Here is an 18,819-nt window from a genome sequence, read left to right as displayed (position 1 = left end):
AAGAAACATGGGGGAAACTTCAGGAAGAGCAGCAGAGGACGGATCCCTCTTCCAGGACGGACAGATACGCAATAGGTGTCGAATGCAGATAAATACACACAAGTAACTGAATTATCAGGAATCAGCAACACTTTGTCATTTTATTTCATGTACTTGCGTACATGAAATGAAACGAAATATAATTTCCCCCAGCCCACAGCAGTGCAACACAAAACACAAAAACTACAAGAACTACAAGAACACATATATCCAAACTAACACATATATCCAAAATAAACAACAACAAAAAATCACTGTCCAAGGGAACGAACGCCGGCCATGATGACTTTTGGAACTGCCGGTCTGCATGAGCTAGCAGTTAGCTTAGCCTGCCCTGCTTCCGCGTCCTGTCAGACTGCCCTCAGTGCTTCCTCTTCGGGCACAGCTCCGTGAAGGGCCGTAGTCCTTGGGCCCACTAGACGCAGCAGACCAGGCTCCCCCAGCCGATCCAACACCAGCTCTCCCAGCCAGACACCCTCGACACACCTCCCCGCATGCCACACGATGACACCAAAAACATAGCAGTCAACGCCAGGCGATGCCGCCGCCAGACCGCCCTCGGTGTTTCCTCTCATCCAGCCCAGACTGTTGAGTTGATAAGCTGTTCAACGTCAACAAACTTGTCGGTTAGAGAACGACGGAAGGTGTTTCGGGTGTTGCTGTTGGAGAGTCTGGCGCATGCACACACACACACACACACACACGGAAAAAGACAGTTAATTTATCAAAATATGCTTTTTAACTTATGCTGTTAAAGGTATGTTTATGTGTGCGTGTGTGTGTGTGTGTGCGTGTGTGTGTGTGTGTGTGTGTGTGTGTGTGTGTGTGTATATATGTGAGTTTGTGAGGGGTCAGTTATTCATGGTTAATCCTTGCCTGGGGTTAAACTCTCCCTCTGATAAATAAACTAACAGAAACAATGTTATGTACCCACAGCCTTTAGTAGTTGTTTCTTGGGTTTTACAGTGATTGACATCTTGTATAAGCCTTCCCCTCTGGCCCCAGGGCAGCTCCTTTGTCTTTAGAGATCATAGGTGGGAGGTGTGTGTGCGTGCGCGTGCGCGCACGCCTGTCTCTGTGTGCTGCCAAGACCCAATTATGGGCCCCACAGGTGGTCAGACATTGAGCCCTCAAGGTGTGTGTTTGTGTGTGTGTGTGTGTGTGTGTGTGTATCACAGTGTTAGTGCGTGTTAGTGTCTGACATCATCTCAAGCATTCCCTACATTCTTTGTCTTGAAACAACCAAGATTTGATCAAAAGGACTGACAGTCAGACAAGATCCCCCCTTGATAAAATAACAAAGAATCAGCCATCTGTTGCCATACACAGATAGAAAGACAAGACACTTACTCTTGTCATCTTACTACCCGGATGACTGAGATAAACCTGAACAGACACACAGACAGAAAGCCTGGTTGACTCCTTGTCGCTATCCGTCTGAAACATTAAAGACATTAAAGGTTTTTACAGCTTTTGTCTGTAGTGCTGTAAAAAAAAAAAGAAGAAAGATGACCATTATGGTTTGAACTGAGCAGGTAACTGATGGTTGGATTTGGAGAATGACCATGGAAATTTTCTGACTAGATAGGACGAAGACTGGTGCAACGGCAAACACGTTCCTAACCAACCAGGGAGAAGATAGATGGTAGATGGATGGTTACTCAGCTTTTGCCTATAGTGTTTCAGTTACCATCCATCAATAACTGCCCATATAGATAACTACTAACCCTGTAATCGTGCTTCATATCCGTGCGTCTCCTCCATTTTGCAGTACCAGAGGTCTTGCCGCGACATGTGGTTGAGCCTTAATGTTTAGGTGGAGATATAGTTTAGGAATAATTTCAACTCAGAAAACACACTTTGAATGTATTACAGGGGTCAAAACAAACAGAAGGGTGGGAAAATTTTTATGAGAATTCCAGTCAACCAAGTCTTTAAACTTCTTGCCGATAATAAAGTCTGAATGAAAAAATCTTGAGATTAACTTTCCACTCCATATTCTTTTTTCCGCTTCCGGTGTGGGAAAATGGTGGCGCAAATTCACGTTTGCAGTGGCCTCACCCATTAGCGGGGTGGGAAGATGGCGGCGTGAACTTACGTTTGCAGCGGCCTCACCCAGTACCGTCCATACAGTGTCTTTGTCCATGTCTGCGTCTAAGTTTGTGTCTTCGTTTGATGGCTGGGGGAGCTTGGTCTGCTGCGTCCGGTGGGCCCAGGGACCACGGCCCTGCCTGGAGCTGTGCCCAAAATGGAAACACCAAGGGTGGTCTGACAGGATGCGAAAGCAAGGCAGGCTAAGCTAACTGCTAGCCCATGCAGACTGGCAGTTCTGATAACACCGAGGGCCTCGCCTAGCGTTGACTGTGTTTTTGGTGTTGTCATGTGGAGTGCGGGGGAGGTGTGTCAAAGGTGTCTGGCTGGGAGAGCTGGCATTGGATTGGCTGGGGGAGACTGGTCTGCTGCGTCCTGTGGGCCCAGGGGTAACGGCCCTGCCTGGAGCTGGGCCCGAAGAGGTAACACTGAGGGCGGTGTGACAGGACGCGGATGTGGGGCAGGTCAAGCTAACTGCTAGCCAATGCAGACCAGCAGTTCCGACAATCATTCTGCGTTCGTTCTCTTGGACAGTGATTTTTTTTTTTTTTTGCAGTTTGATATATGTGTTGTAATTTTTGGATATGTGTTTTTTCATTTCATGTACGCCAGTACATGAAATGAAATGACAAAGTGTTTCTGATTCCTTTTTAGTATACATATTAGTATCTATATGTGGATCTTAATTATGACTTGGGTGAAAATATGGGTAGTTCTTTCCCCTGTGAGGAATCTCTAATGTGAGAACATCATGTTAAGTCTCATTCAGTCCTCAAACTGGTACTTTTTGCTAAGTCTGCGTGTGGCCCCCATTCACATTGTCATCTTTAACTGTTTCAAGGCAACCAACAACACAAGTGTAGTAGTACAGATTTCTATAACTTGACCTCGCTCTTTTAAATCACTCATTTGGTAAGGTCCCAGGTGGAGACTAAACCTGGAAACTTGGAGGAGCCCTAGCTCTACGTAGTATGGCAATGTTATTCTTTTAGAGTTGCTGGTCAGTCTTTCCTCCTAAGAGCTCATAAATATAGTCTAACATTTCCTGTTTCGAACATGGCCCAGATATATGAACTGAAAATACATGAGGAGGACAGGAGAGGAGAGTGAATGGTGTGTGCGTGTGTGTGCATGCGCGCGTGTGTGTGTGAAGGATGTGCTTTTCAACACAGGCTTCATTGATTACCTGGCTGGCACCGTAAACGTGTGTTTGAGTGTGAGTGTTTTTCTACGTGTGTGAATGTGTGTGTATGTCCACCAGTAACTGAGAACACTTCCTCTCTGTTTATCTTTCCAGTTTGCTCACCTACTTTTTCTCTCTCTGCTTTAACATTGGTCGAGAGAATCTGTCAGTCAAATGTCCTTTGGAACAGTAAAATTTACTTTTGAAGGATGGTGTGTGTCGGCCATCCGCTCCGTCTGAATTCAGTACTTCATTTGAACACATGGTAGCGCCATAGCACCAGTCAGGTTGGACTCGGCTAGGCTTCACATTGTCATCCATCCATCCATTATCCAAACCACTTACCCTGTTCTCAGGGTCACGGGGATGCTGGAGCCTATCCCAACAGTCATTGGGCGGCAGGCGGGGAGTCACCCTGGACAGGGCACCAGGCCATCACCCATTAAGTGGATTTCCCCCAATGGACATCCATCCAAATGTTGCCATTTCAAACTTGAGTTGTTTTTCCTACATTTTGTTTTTTTAATTTATTCTACTTTGCTGTCAGTTTGAGTCATTCTGTTTACTGTGTGATTGAATGTTAAATTGTTACCAGTTGTTTTAATAGCATTTTGGCCTTCACATCTTCATCATCATCAGATGTACAGATGTACAGCAGTGAAGTGTGAACCAAAAAGCATATGAGTAAGCCCAAAACTTTAGTATTCTTGCACTTGGAGGGAAATTTATAAATAATGAATAGACAGTAATGTCAGGATAGTTTTTTCCAGGAAAATTTAATCTGATCTCTATTGTCTTCCCAGTTGTGGACTCCCAGTATCTTCTGTACCAATGCAAAACCCCTTACTCATATATTGATGTGGTCTACTCAGAATAATATGTACAGTATACAGGTTTTTGTATTAGACCATTGGTTCTCATGGTTCTCATTGGCGGCTTGTCCAGGGTGTCTCCCTGCCTGCCGCCCAATGACTGCTGGGATAGGCTCCAGCATCCCCGCGACCCTGAGAGCAGGATAAGTGGTTTGGGTAATGGACGGATGGATTGATGGTTCTCAACCTGGGGGTTGTGAGATAATTTCTAGGGGTCACCAGATGGTTGTGAAGGGAAAAAAACACATTTTAGACTGGGGAATTTTGGGATGGGCATGGGCACATGTCCGTGAATACTGGGGTGGCATCCAGTGCTTTACCTGTGCCCCAGTCCATAGGGGTGTAAAATGTAAAATTTTGCCAAAACAGTATGCAGCTTGACAAGACCATACCGGCCTTGACCAAGCTCTATACCGGCTCGGTCAAGGCCCAGGTAACAACGGCCGCCATTGGTGCTGTGCCCTCACAGAGTACCAATGGAAAATATAAAATCCGCTGTGGTGACCCCTGAGAAACAGGGAACAAGCTGAAAGAAGAATATTTTAGGCTGGGGAATGGTTTTTAAATTGGGGGGAGGGGAGGTCACAAACACCAACCTGATTATTCTGGGGGGTCACAACTCAAAAAGATCAAGAACCGCTGTATTAGACTATAGATATCTGTGTGCTGATAATGGTAAATAATAGCTGGAGAATTATCATATAGTCTATGCTTAAATGATATTCGACCAAATAAAAAGTGGATGTGGCAAAGATGTGTGTATGTAAGATTTTTGGTCATGAACAAAAGTGATTCATTCACACGTGTACCACTGTTAGGGTAAATTCTAAATAATTCTGACATTCAGCATTGTTTTATTTAAAATGTCAAAAATCATTTACATCGCTCGGAAAGTCAAAGAAGGTTAAATCAGTTCATCTGGATCCGTCTATTGAGAGATGTTTCATCACTCATCTGACCATTAACTAGAGTTTTAAAGGCCATGTGTACTTTTCACAGAGGATTTGGGAATGTTTTCAATCACAGCATTGTAAGATGGTGACCGATGTATTCTTAGACCCTCCCCTCGGTTCAGGGATGGTTGTTCCCTCTCCCGATAGATGGCCTCTTTGACTCCCCGTCCAAACCAGCGTTCCTCCTTATCAACCTTACCTTGTCGTAATAACCAATGTCTTCTCTGGGCACCCACTGATACAGACACAGAACTCCCAGATAGTGTGAAGAAAAAGGTTTAATAGTGGACGCTGGTCTTGCCGGTCTGAATGGTCTCACTGGCATGTGTAAATCCAAGATGGAGGCTGGGAGTTGGAGACACCAGGTAGGACGAGGCAGGGGGACAGGAGGCTGGTCGAGCAGGGCAGAGCTGGGTCTTGGGTCAGGATGGCTGGAGACAGAGCAGGACTAGAAGCTGGAGCTGATGGTCACAACACAGAAAGGGAGTACAAAGAGCACACAGCTGGCACAGAGATAAACGCAAACAAAGAGCCAATGCAACTATACCACAAAGGTAAGCAGACGATCTGGCGACGAGTGGGAGAATGAACCAGGTTTTATGGCCCAGGAGAGTAGGTGACTGATGAGGCTTGATAGAAGACAGGTGTGTAGGTGATTAGCTCCAGCCCCGCCCAGCTCCCGGCCAACCTCCAGACAGACAGAAGGGGGTGGGACCAGCAGCACAGACAACAAGGAGGAAAACGGAGAAAACACTAGGAACCCTGACATACCTGGATTATTGAGCATGCATAAAGACATCTCTCGGAAAGGCATCTCTAAATCATGAGCTTACAGCATTATTATATCCCAGTGGATAGTATGCATTCTCATTTCAGATCCTTGTAGAGTCGAATGGTTGATATAACATGACATTTTTTTTATCCTGGGCTGAGATGGTTTGAGGTGGGTTTTTTTAGTGAATGAAAGCATAGGAACCCCTTTTATTATGCAGCATTTGTAAGGGAGGGAACTTTAGGGGGTGCCTGGCCTTACGTTTATACAAACCCAGTGAAACTCAATGAAACTCACTCTACTGCTGCCATATTATGTCGGCTTTGAAAGTGTACTTTATGATGACTTACAAAGTTGAGAATCCCTTTAGATCAAAAATAACAATAAAAGAAGTTTTTAAAATGACCAGTGTAGCATACTGAGCTTGTGACTTTCCATTTGCCTGTGGCCATCATATGTTTTTTCCTGTAAAAGATAAATCATAGAAAACCCATACAACTGGCTGTGACATTAAACCAATTAGAGTTTATTGTTGGGGCGGTTGCTAGGTAGAGCGAGAAGTAAGAGAGGTCAAAGGTGAAGGGGTGACTCTTCCTGGAATCCAGGGGCCCTAATTGGGTCACCCAATATAAAAAAAGAAATTAAATAAATATAGAGAAAAAAAACAATATTCTTAAAAGAATGTGGTACTTTTCCAACAACTATTTTACATGAATAGGGGCTTTCTTAGTGAAGTTTCAAGCAATTCATCATATTGCATTAATTGAATCTATACTGTCTATGGCCATTTTTCCTTTATGGTCCTAAACAATGACCAGTGCCCCTGATTTGGTAGGTGAAACCTTAATCAATTTCCCAACCAGCGGTCTCTCTGACACTCCTGCCCCAAGACAAGTGTCATTCTGCTGCAATTTGTTGCTAGGTAGAAAAACAACCCCATTTCCATAGCATAAGCCTTTAACTATTACTTTGTACAAACTGTACATTATATGGTTCTAACAACACTTATTTAGATTGTTATTGGCGTTTCTTCTCTCTATGCAAGTTGACTGAGAGCACAGTTCTGCTCCTAGCAGCAGCAGTTGTTAAGGTGGTGGGGGGGTGACTAACATTGGTAGGCATCTATTTGCTCCTATGATGGGACCAGTTTAACCTTAAGCTTTTAATATAGAGGTAGGACCTGAATGAAGGTTGAGGGGCCACTTTTGTGTGTGTGTGTGTGTGTCTCTCTCACTCACACACACACACATCAGAACCCAAACATCAAGGCTACCCCTCCCGCTGCTCTGTTGGACCCTTCCTTAACAACCCCACCCCCTACCCACCCCACATCCCTGACTATAATCCTTGTCTAATCAGGGCTCCCCATGGGCGCTACACTCCCTCAACCGTCCTTTAACATTTAAACCTATCATCTGCTCCATTAGAGAACCCCCTCCACACACACAAACGCACACTCTTGTCCCACCCAAAACTTATTGCTACTTAAAATTTTTATGCACACTCTTGTCCCACCCAAAACTTATTGCTACTTCAAATTTTTATGCACATTCTTGTCCCACCCAAATCTTATTGCTACTTCAAATTTTTATGTCAGTTTTTGTTCTAACAAGCTTTGTTCCAAGAATAGAATATACACTCACACAAACGTGGTCAGTACATATCCTGCGGAAACAAAACGATCAAAATGTTTAAAAAAAACTTGATGTTGTAAATTTACCATGAGCTGTTCATCATGGGACTGTAAACAAAAGAAGCTAACCTGGGAAAGGGGACAGGAACACTTACAAGCAAACGCAATCATCCATGTGAGGTGGTAGACCATTTGCAGATGATTCAGATGACTGAAAGGTTGTTAAATGAAGAATTCAATGAGTTCGGCATGCAAGCTTGTGCCCACTTCAGAGGCAGAACTCAATAAAACCCACTTCTTTCGCGTTGCACATTGTCCACTTGCCTTTGCAAACCAATTGAATCTCTGCAACAAAGGGCCATTCCATGCAACTTCTTGACAGCTGTAAAGAAACCACACTAAGGATTTTCTGTATGAGTCCTCCATTTGTACAGAAAAACCATGCAACAGTAAGTCACATGCATGGGTAGAAGATTGCATTTGCAATGATGATTTCACGGGTGCCAACATCTGTATCTATTGCTCCAGTTATGAGCTGAAGGCTCAAAAGCTTCTGTCAGGCGCTTCATATTACTGTTACACCTCCTATCCCTGCCCTCTAGTAACTTTCCCCAACAGCCACAGATTCTCCAGCATTGTAGCAGGCAGGTTTAATAACAAGGTGGTGTACAGGGACATCACAAGGAACAACAATTTGGAGCACAACATGTTCGGAACCATTTAGTTTCTAATAATCTGGGAATTTTTTTTTTAACCTTAAAGGGCTAAACGTGTCACCAAATATACATATGTCCTACTTCAGGGCTTCTCTGACTGATTCTGTGATTGCAATTGCCTTCTCACCTATTTTTTGCCTCAGCTCAGTTTCTTTGTATAGGTTAATGTTACATATTAACACTTGCACTTATACATTTGAGGAGACAATAAAAATAATGGGGGTATGTTGGCATCATCTCCCTTGCAAAAATGTTCAGTGATGTTGTGAGCAGGCCTCAAGTTGGGATTTATTCTCTGGTGTTGATCCAATTCTAACATTGGTAACAATTCTCTTAAATAAACTGAACCCAATCAAGGCTTGTGCCCCTTGGTCTACTTTTTTTTTTTTAATTGGGTTTGCAAAAAAATACACCCGTGTCATCAGAGCATTCACAAAGAGTAAAATGTACACATTCCCTTTACAAGGACACACCACAAAAAGTGACAGTTGACCCATTGATAAACACCACAACAGCCCACAGAAACCAAGAAAACAAACAAACAATGCAACCATAAACAAACAACAAAAAGATAAAAAAGGGAAAAAGCGAAAAAAAAACATCAGTTAGCCAACAATAAACCATGTCAATAATACACACCAATAGTCAATGCAGCAGCATATCACCCACGTCACGACAGACTCAATACTAATACCCCTCTAAACCATAAGAGCTGCCCCAATCAGGGATAAATGGGAAGTTCGTTTTCTGAACAAATTGAAAGAATGGACCCCATATTTTCCCAAATTTATTGGAGGAGCCACTTAATGTAAATCTGATTTTTTTTCCAATCTAAAAAAATAGAGGATGTCTCTTATCCAGTGGGTATGAGAGAGAGATACAGTTGATTTCTACCTGGTCAAGATGAATCTTCTAGCCAGTAGGGTGACAAAAGCCAAAACATCTTTTTTGGATTTAGAGAGGGAAGGCGATGGGGGGAGGCCCCAAACAAAGCACCAAGAGCATTTGGTATTGAAAACTACTGTCCAGTAATTATTTAGGGAGGGGCAAAGCCGAAACATGTGTATGAGGTTTGCAGGGGATTGCTGACACCTATCACAGGCTGGTGATACACCGTCATAGACCTTATCCAACTGAACCTTAGTGTAGTAGGTAAGTACAGTGTACCACTTTACACTGAATAAGACCATGTCTTGCACAAATAGATGATCCATGTATACGTTCTAAAATCTCCACCCAAACCTCCTCTGGTATTACCTCCCCCAGATCCTCCTCCCAGAGGGTCTTTATAGAGTTTAAGGACTCTGGGGACGTAAAAGATTAATTTGGTTGTATAGATATGAAATTGAGCCTTTCAGGGTTGGGACTGGTGTCAGAAAACCATCTAGAATGGAATCATTTGGTAGGTTGGGAAACATGGGGAATGTATTATCGGCAAAGCTAATGACAGCTGATGATTGCTTATAGCATATAGTATGAAACAGGCTTGTACTGTCTCATAAAGAATTTACTTGACTAACTGGATATTACATATCTATCTATCTATATATCTATATCTATCTATCTATATATATATATACATATATATGTATATATATATACTTTCTGTACTGGAAAATGGTGGATTGCTCCCTCCAGGTTGGAGATGAGTTGTTGCCTCAAGTGAAGGCATTCAAGTATCTCGGGGTCTTGTTCACGAGTGAGAGTAGGATGGAGCAGGCGATTGACAGGCAAATTGGTGCAGCATCAGCAGTAATGCAGATGTTGTACCGGACCGTTGTGGTGAAGAGGGAGCTGAGCTGGAAGGCAAAACTCTCAATTTACCAGTCAATCTTCGTTCCAACTCTCACCTATGGTCATGAGCTTTGGACAGTGACCAAAAGGATGAGATCGTGGATACAAGCAGCTGGAATGAGTTTCCTCTGTAGGATATGGGCTCAGCCTTAGAGATAGGGTGAGGAGCTTGGACATCTGGAGGGAGCTCGGAGTAGAGCCGCTGCTCCTTCACGTCGAAAGGTGCCAGTTGAGGTGGTTCAGGCATCCGATTAGGATGCCTCCTGGGCGCGTTCCTTTGGAGGTTTTCTGGGCATGTCCAACTGGGAGGAGACACCGGGGTAGACCCAGAACTCGCTGGAGGGACTACATGTCCAGTCTGGCCTGGGAACACCATGGGGTCCCCCAGGAGGAGCCGGAGGGCGTTCCTGGGGAGAGGGACGTCCGGAGTGCCCTACTTAGCTTGCTGCCGCTGCGACCTGACCCTGGAGAAGTGGCTGATGATGAGATGAGATGAGATGAGAGATACATACATATAGCATAATAGCACATGTTAGCTGAAACCAAACAGTTGTGACAAACTCAGCATGAAATGGCCTGACTCTATTGTACAGTTCGACTCCTGAGTTTCCACTGTTAGTGTTAAAAAGTGTTTCCCTCGGCCCAAACAACCACCTTCATCTCTAAAACCCGGTGATAAGTTAATCAGTTCTGAAGTTATTTCAAAGGGCATTATGCATTCACAAATTTATTTCCGGAAAAAATGTCTATTCAGTTAGTGCTCCAATCTTTAGTCTGGACCTCAGCAAACATGTAGAGAAACACATCACTGCAGAACAATCATCTCTTTGTCGTTATCACTATGGGGCCTCTCATCGCCCTCTCTCTCTCTTTCTCTCTCTCTCGCTCTCAGTTGATGATCAGTGAGCTGTTGCAGCATGAAGCTCTCTTGTCCTGCTTTTTTGTCCTCTCTTTGTCAGATGAAAAAGTTAAAAAAAAATGTGACCTGTGGTCTTAATGTAGACTAAATCTCTTTTAGCTACTGTATAGGTGTTTTTAGTGTTGTATATTGATACTAACATACTTCACCAGTGCATGGACTTAAGTTAATAGGTTTTGTAATTCCCATTCTAAATTGATTACATTTGATATATTATCTTGTGATTTTAGAATTTATACTTTATGCTTTTAACTTCATTTCTGAAATAAATAAACAAAAGTAAAGATTGATATAGACAGTAGACAAAAAGACCAGTAGAACATTATAGCTAAGTACACATGATGCAAAAAAATGTGCCATGTGTACTTTTCAAGAATAAAAACCAGATTCAGTCCAAAAGAAGGCGATATCTGCAGGAATTCTTTTTTCATGGGACAAGACAATGCATGGATGTGTGTTAGGAATCTACATACTTAACTACAATCTTTCTAATGTGCATAACTGATGATGCATCACCTGGCCGTGCACCCCCTTTATTGAAGGGTACTGACAGGCCTAACACAGTGAACGTCAACTGGTTCCTTCTGTTCTGATTACCTCTCTCCCTCTAAAATAGTCTATTTTTAATGCATCATGCATGCAGTTGTGTAACAGTATTTTTTTTTGTCCCAGTGGAGAGGGGTAAGTGCCTCTCCACCATGTCCTTATAAAGTAAAGAAACATCCTGCCTAATGTCATGATGCCCATTATTGAACATTCTTTTACCACATGGTAATTGTAGTTGGTTAATTTTGATGAGCTCTTTCTAAGGAACTCATGAAGCAGGAAGTAACTTTACTTAACGTTACAAAAGTGCAGCCGGGAAAGTAGTGCATAAATGAAGCCGGGCTTGTTTGTCATTCAGAAGATACTAGTTGTTGTGCTGTGTGTTGTGTTAATTTCTGTACGTCTCAATATACTCACTGGAAGTCACTAGACATGTGGCCAGAAGCACATAGGTGACCATAAAGGATGCGTAGACATGTAGGTTGTTACTTTCAGACCATGCTGCTAACAACAGCTTTATAACATAGGCCTCATACAGAAATCCTGCATCTTGCAAGAAGTTGTTCTTGTAAGACATATGCAGGGGAAATCCATGTCAAATTCATGAAACATTCTTAATCGACCAAATTTTGTCAGCACACATTGCAATGAATGTTGAATTCCACATTTGTTTGTAAATTGAAAGTCCATGTCAGAGAACCTTCAGCTAGCACAGTTAACTCCTCAAAAAGACTATTCAGACAATGGATTTTGAGTTGCATGTGGGGAAAAAAGAAAAATATTTGTTGACAACCGATAAACTGATGACCTTTACATCGAGACATGCTACCAAAATAAGAATCTGAAGAGAAACCAACTTACAAGTTCATATATCAAAGTACTGCTGTCAAAACTGACAAAAAAGGAAAGGAATTATTTTCCATAGCAGAACTTATTGGTTTCAATTCATCTGATCCATCAGTGATGGCCCTGTGATGGACTGGAGGCCTGTCCAGGGTGTCTTCCTGCCTGCCACCAATGACTGGTGGGATAGGCTCCAGCATCCCGCGACCCCAGTTGGGATGAGCAGCTTGGAAAATGGATGGATGGATGGATGGATGATCCATCAGTGGCATTTCTACATGTGTGTGTGTGTGTGTGTGTGTGTATGTATGTATACGTGTGTGTGTGTGTGTGTACATATCCAGTCATATCCACACAAAAAACCCCAGCAGTTACCCCTATGAGATGTACACGTCCTTCGACATCCCAAATATGGTCAGCGTGTCACAGCTATCATTTCTGCATTTTCTAAATGGTGTCTTCAAGTATGGACATGTATGGTGTGAACTTGTGCCAATTAATGAAAATGAATCTTGGATCTAGTTTAAGACTGTTGGCGTACTTAAAGTAGTATCTAGTGGAAATTCACAAAACCAATCCAGCTATATTATAAATATTATCACACAACATTCAGTGTGTGGTGTTGTTGCTCATTTTTGAGTCCTTTCCTGGTATTCAGCGTTTAAAAATTATTATACTCAAAAAGACTTCTTGTTAGTATATAGCGTGAGAGATGTAATCTGTGAACCGATATCAGCATCCAAGCGTTGTGAATGCATGGGATGAAATGAAGTTCATAGGAAGTTCCTGAGGATAGCTGGGATGTGTGTGTGTGAGTGTGTGTCTCGGTGTGCTGATAGACTGGAGTGGCTATTGGCCTGTTTTCTGACCAGCAGAGGGGTGAGGGGGACCTCGTAAACCACAGTAACCCTGATCCAGAGACACACATATGTATGGGAGGGCTGGGAGGAGAAGAGAGGGAGGGAGGAGTAGAGAACTCTCTAATCTGCTTTTTTGAGAGAGCGCGAAAGAGAGAGAGAGAGATGTCAGATAGTTACAAACAGACCAAGGGAAAAGGAGAAAGCTAGGAGAAGAGATGAAAAGAAAAGGGAATGAGGATAGTACATAGAGCTAGAGAAACCCAGAAAATAAGATTGAAGTCTCTTGCAAACAGAGGGGAAAGAAAGAAAGAAAGAAAGACAGCAGAAGGGTTAGAGAGAGAGAGTGGAACACCTTTTTGGAGCACCCATACTTTGCTTCTCTTGATTTTTCTTTTGTGCAGCTGGACATTCTGGATTACTGGAGTCCTCTTTAAAAAACCCTGGAATTGATGGGACATTGTCTGTGTGTGTGTGAGTGTGTGCTTGAGTGAGTGTGTGTGTGTGTGTGTGTGTGTGTGTGTGTGTGTGTGTGTGTGTGTGTGTGTGTGTGTGTATGTTTGACTGTGTGTGTGTGTACTTGCTGCACACATCTTCCTGGAGTGTTTCATTCAGCAGCACTGTGTTGACTCTACATCAGTGTGTATCATTTTGTTGCCATAGTAAGCTGAGCGTGGATTAATGTGTGTGTGTCAGTCCATACACTTGTGAGACTGAATCCATTTGAGGTATAAGAGCATGATGGGAGCCCTCTGCCTCTCGCTTGCACTCCTCTTTCTCCTCTCGTCTCCTATTCAAGCCCAGTGGTGGACCCTAATCCTCGGAGGCCTCAAAACTACCACCACCACCACTACCACCTTTCCTCCTACCACCCCTCTCTCCACCTCCAACCCCTCTATCTCTCCAGACAACGCCATCACCCAGCGAGGTGCAACAGTGGGGGTTGGAGAGAAGGGTGGGGAGGCAGAGGGCGTTGCATCTGGGATTACTCAGCAAGAGGGGTCCGCCATAGCCCCTACACCCGGCCCTGGCGCCCCCAACCACACCACTGTGACATCTGGGTCACCGCTTCCAACAGGGAGGCACCCAGGTGGAGCATCGCAGGGCAGAAAAGCCATGGCCCCAAACAGACCTCTGAAATTGTGGAGGAGCGGTGAGTCTGACAGACATTCTGATCTTGGGGGAAGAATGAGGGAAGAATAGGTTGTTTTACATATCCCTGGATGACCACAGCCAAGCTCCAGTTTCACTCATTTCTTTTTCAGAGCAGGTTGTGATTTCATTTCATAGCTCAGATTTGTTGTGAAAACTGGCTGCACAATTTCACTTTAAGTTCAGCCCAAGTTCAGCCCAAGTTTAGTGGAGTGATCAAGTGGTTAGCGAGACTGCATTGTAATAGGAAGATCATGAGACCAATTCCTGCAATAACCAATTTATCCATCAAGAGTTGAAGTATCTCTGACACTGACAATTAACTTGTAGTTTCTCATTCAGTGGAAGTCTCTCTGGATAGGGGCCAGCGCATTAAATGTGCATGAAATGCTTAAATTAGAGAGGCATTGAAGGTGCTGAGTGACAATAGAGCAAATTGTGCCCTTTTAATGTATCAGAATAATCCAGGAGCAAATGCACATCAATGGCCCCCTGGTTTTTTAATGCAAAACAGATATGTATTCACCTGATTTTAAAGAAAAAAGTGCCAAAAATGGAGACATTTCAAAAAAGTTCAAAAGCACAGTGTAACCCAGTTTAGCATTGGTTTTGGTTTTGCAGCACTGTCTCGCTGTGTGTCCAAAGATACAGCAGAAATCACTGTATTAATTTGTGCAATTTCTGGTCTGTGCCACAGCTTTACCCTTTTACAAACTGACATTTAATCAGCCTAGAACACATATTGCAGCATCAACGTTATTTTCGCTTTAAAGAGCGTCGTAATCTCAAGAATTTAACATCTTTTTGTTTGTAAATGCAGCATTGACATGATATTCAAAACTGGAACGAATGTGAGAAAAGTCAGCAAACTTTGAATAATGATTCAGCCATCTTTTTTATGTTGACCTAAGACTGTGTTAGTACCATACTGCTCGCTGGGTATCATGGTTAGCACTTAATATTTAACATTTTTTGTGGTTAAAGAGTCTTATAACTCATAAGCGTGGGAGGCTTTTATGTTCTATTTGCGGAGTCGAGGTGGTTTTAAAAGGTTGTGTGTTGCTGCGGGTACTGAGGATGTTGGGGGGGGGGGGGGTAAGACGTCACCACAAGCTGATCAGGCTGATGTTGGCTATACCATGACTTGGATAGGGGCCAGCAGAATGGAGCTGGACTGAATAAGGTCACTGTTGTTGAGACAAAAAAATGTGATGCAAAGTGACAAAGTGATTGGTACACACTGGCTGATTTGGAGAACTGAAAGAATGAGTGACTACTTGCCAGCTAAATAGATGAATGAGTGACCCGGTGAATGTTGGGCTGACGGGTTGCTAATTCTAACCAGTGTCTTCTCGGCTAGCTGGCCCAACACTTTAATTACTAAATGAATGAATGAATGAGTCATTGGAGGAATGAATACTTGACAAACAATTTATTTGCCTTGTTCGTTGTTGTTGGTTGTCTGTAGAGGTGTTAATATAAAATCTCCAAATCTGTCTAAAAGGTTATTTAAACCTACCAGCTACACTGCTAGCTACAGGTAAATCCACATCACATGATATCATTAGAGAGGGATTAGGCTGCAGGACTTCCCAAGACCTAAAGCGTTATTACACAGTTGTGTACGCGTGTGTAAGCACACAGGTCTGTTTACGTGTGCGTGTGTGTGTGTGTGGGTGGGTGGGTGGGTGGGTTCAGCTAGTTCAAAATCATAACAATAAGCTGCAACAAAAAAAAAGACCAGCTTCCATCTTGTTCTGTTGATATTATTACAGAGTCTGTTCTGAACAGAACTGCTCCGAAAATATCCTGTCTACTTTTCTAGTTTTTACTTCTCCCTTTTTTTTTTATTTATTTTTTTAATGGTATATGTTTTGCCACAGTGTTTTGCTACCCTGGACCCTGAAAACCTTTTACAGTGTTATTACTGTAAAAATCAATCAGTCAGTCAATCATCCATATTGCACATATTGTACATTTAAATGCAATGCGGTGCACTTTACATTATGGCAAAGGGCACGGATAAAAAGTAGGTAATGATAAAAGAAGAAATCAGATAGAACAAAGACATATTATGCGGTAAAGAGAAAATAAAAATGAAACAGCCTGAAAATATGTATAGGGATAAAAATTGGAATCTCAATAAAATAGAAGGAAGACAAGCCTCCAGCTCCCCATCAAAGTCACAGAGCAGGTTCTGACTATCCAACCTTGGGAATTTTATTGAAATCATTCTACGGTGTGTTAAATTGGTATGTAATCTCTGTATGCCTGAGTAACATTGCAAAATTATTGCATCTGGGATGTAATACCGTTTTCTGGTACTGAAGAGATTCAGTATCAGGGGGAAGAAAAAAAAGATTTTTGGCTTTGTAATTTCCCCCTTGGTGAGTAAATCCAAATTGAAATTCAAGGGAGAATTTGAAAAGGCAGGATTGTCCAGTTTAAATAACCTGGAAAAATAATGCAATGTGGTAATAGATATTTCAAGTATTGTAAATTGCTCAATTATACTTGTCTTTTGGTTCCTATGAATGTTATTTTAGCAACCAATCATCATCATCATCAGGTCAAGTATCCTCGGGTGAACCAATTATGTCACATTACAAATTCTTAAAATTAATTTTGGATCATGGTGGAGTTTATTGGCTCACTATGTAATCTCGCTCTTTTACATTTGCTCCAGTTTTCTTGTACAGAAATGATACATGTACAGTATTAGTTCGCCAAATGGGAATCTTTCTGTATCAATATAAATTTAGTGGGGAATCAATGTAAATTTGATTTACAATACACTTACATTTTTGTACACGTAACTAATGCTTTACTCTTACTCAGCCAGTATTTTTGACTGTAATTGGCTTAAGAAAAGGGAGTGAAATATTAAATCCCCTAAATTGCTCCTGTCAAGGGTGGAGGAACAAAGCCGCTGTAAAAACAGAGCAGCTTATCCCGTGGCTACATGTTAGCAGGCTGGCTGTAACTGAAGCTTTCTCAAGCCAGCGTTTTGTCTGTTCCCTTCATTCATTATACAGCACTGATTGGTCTGTACATCTGGACTGGAGATGCTAGGGTTTCTGTCGCTGTCTCTCTTTATAGCCCTGTGTGTGCGCATGCATGTGTGTGTGTGTGTGTGTGTGTGTGTCTGTGTGTGCATGCGTGCATGCTTGCATATGTGTGTACGTGTACGTGCCTGTGTACACGTTTTACATGCTCACCTCACCACCTGTGTCTGCAACAATAAATGCATGAAGGAGAGCCCCACTTGTTGTGTTAGTAGAAGGGGTGGCTATTCACAAATGCCCTCCCACACACACACACACACACACACACACACACACACACAAACACACACACACACATCACACAGACAATACCCTCTAATCTAATGTGTTTCCAGTTGGTCAGGTTGATAAATTAGAGACTCCCACATCTTGACCTGCCTACTCTCTCTGTCGGCTTATTATCTGTCCGTTTGTGCATGTCGGTGTGAGTGAGATGAATGTGTGTTAGAAGTGTTCCACAAGTGTGTGTGTGTGTGTGTGTGTGTGTGTGTGTGTGTGTGTGTGTGTGTGTGTGTGTGTGTGTGTGTGTGTGAAATGTGGGTGGATTTTGTGGGTTTGTGTCTGCAAATGTCAACATGTGAGGTTAGTGTTCGTGTGTATTCCAGTGATGTGAATCTGTGATCTGTAAACCCGCACCTGCACACAGACATCTGTACGATTAATGAAAAAAAAATACAGACGTGTGTGTATAAGTGTAAGAGAGGGGAGTTGAGATATCAGTCTCAGGGGTGAGCCTGGTTGGAATGCCGAGGTGAGAGTTTGTCGCTACGGGAGACAGGCTCCATAATGGGGGAAATTGGGGGAATGTCGAGCCATCTCTGAACACACACACACACACACACACACACACACACACACAGTAATCACCCACTCTAATTGCAGGCTGTTGTCTGTGCATTGCTGAGGATTAGGTTCATCAGAGTTAGAGCAGCGAGGCAGAGACATAGTTTGAATCAGTTAAGGTCAAAAAACTCATTTACAAAGAAGGCATCTGCTAAAAATGCCATACACGTACTATACACAGGTAACCACTAAAGATTCAGAAAACCTGTGTCTTTGTAATGGTGGGTTGACATGCATTTCACGGAATGTAATGTGATTATAAAGCCCGCTTGGACTAAATTGTGATTTAGGACTATAAGAATAAATTTGACTCGGCGTAATTTATTGCAGTTAAGAACGGAAGCTAAATGAAAATTTTTTTTCTTCTCCCTTTTTCTACCCAATTGTATACGGCAAATTACTCCACTCTTCCGAGCCATCCCGGTCGCTGCTCCACCCCCTCTGCCGATGCGGGGAGGGCTGCAGACTGCCACGTCTCCTCCGGTACATGTGGAGTTATCAGCCGCTTCTTTTCACCTGACAGTGAGGAGTTTTGCTAGGG

The 18,819-nt window shown here is 42.8% G+C and overlaps 1 protein-coding gene across 5 annotated transcripts in view; it reads left to right on the top strand.

Moving 5' to 3' along the window:
* The window catches only part of col15a1b (collagen, type XV, alpha 1b), a 92,025-nt gene that overhangs the window by 18,150 nt on the left and 55,056 nt on the right, over positions 1-18,819 (top strand). For 4 of the 5 annotated variants that reach the window (XM_056292686.1, XM_056292684.1, XM_056292683.1 and 1 more), the window contains exon 1: positions 13,730-14,371. The exons of the other annotated variant lie outside the window; for it this stretch is intronic. In XM_056292686.1, coding sequence (XP_056148661.1) covers positions 13,957-14,371 — 415 coding nt within the window. In that variant the 5' untranslated portion in view covers positions 13,730-13,956. Of the gene's footprint in view, positions 1-13,729; positions 14,372-18,819 lie in introns of those variants that run through there. 5 annotated transcript variants of the gene reach the window in all.

Source organism: Lampris incognitus, chromosome 14 (assembly GCF_029633865.1).
Source record: "Lampris incognitus isolate fLamInc1 chromosome 14, fLamInc1.hap2, whole genome shotgun sequence".
Classification (NCBI taxonomy): domain Eukaryota; kingdom Metazoa; phylum Chordata; class Actinopteri; order Lampriformes; family Lampridae; genus Lampris; species Lampris incognitus.
Note: the sequence above shows the minus strand (reverse complement) of the source record. Positions and strands in the feature narration are given on the sequence as shown.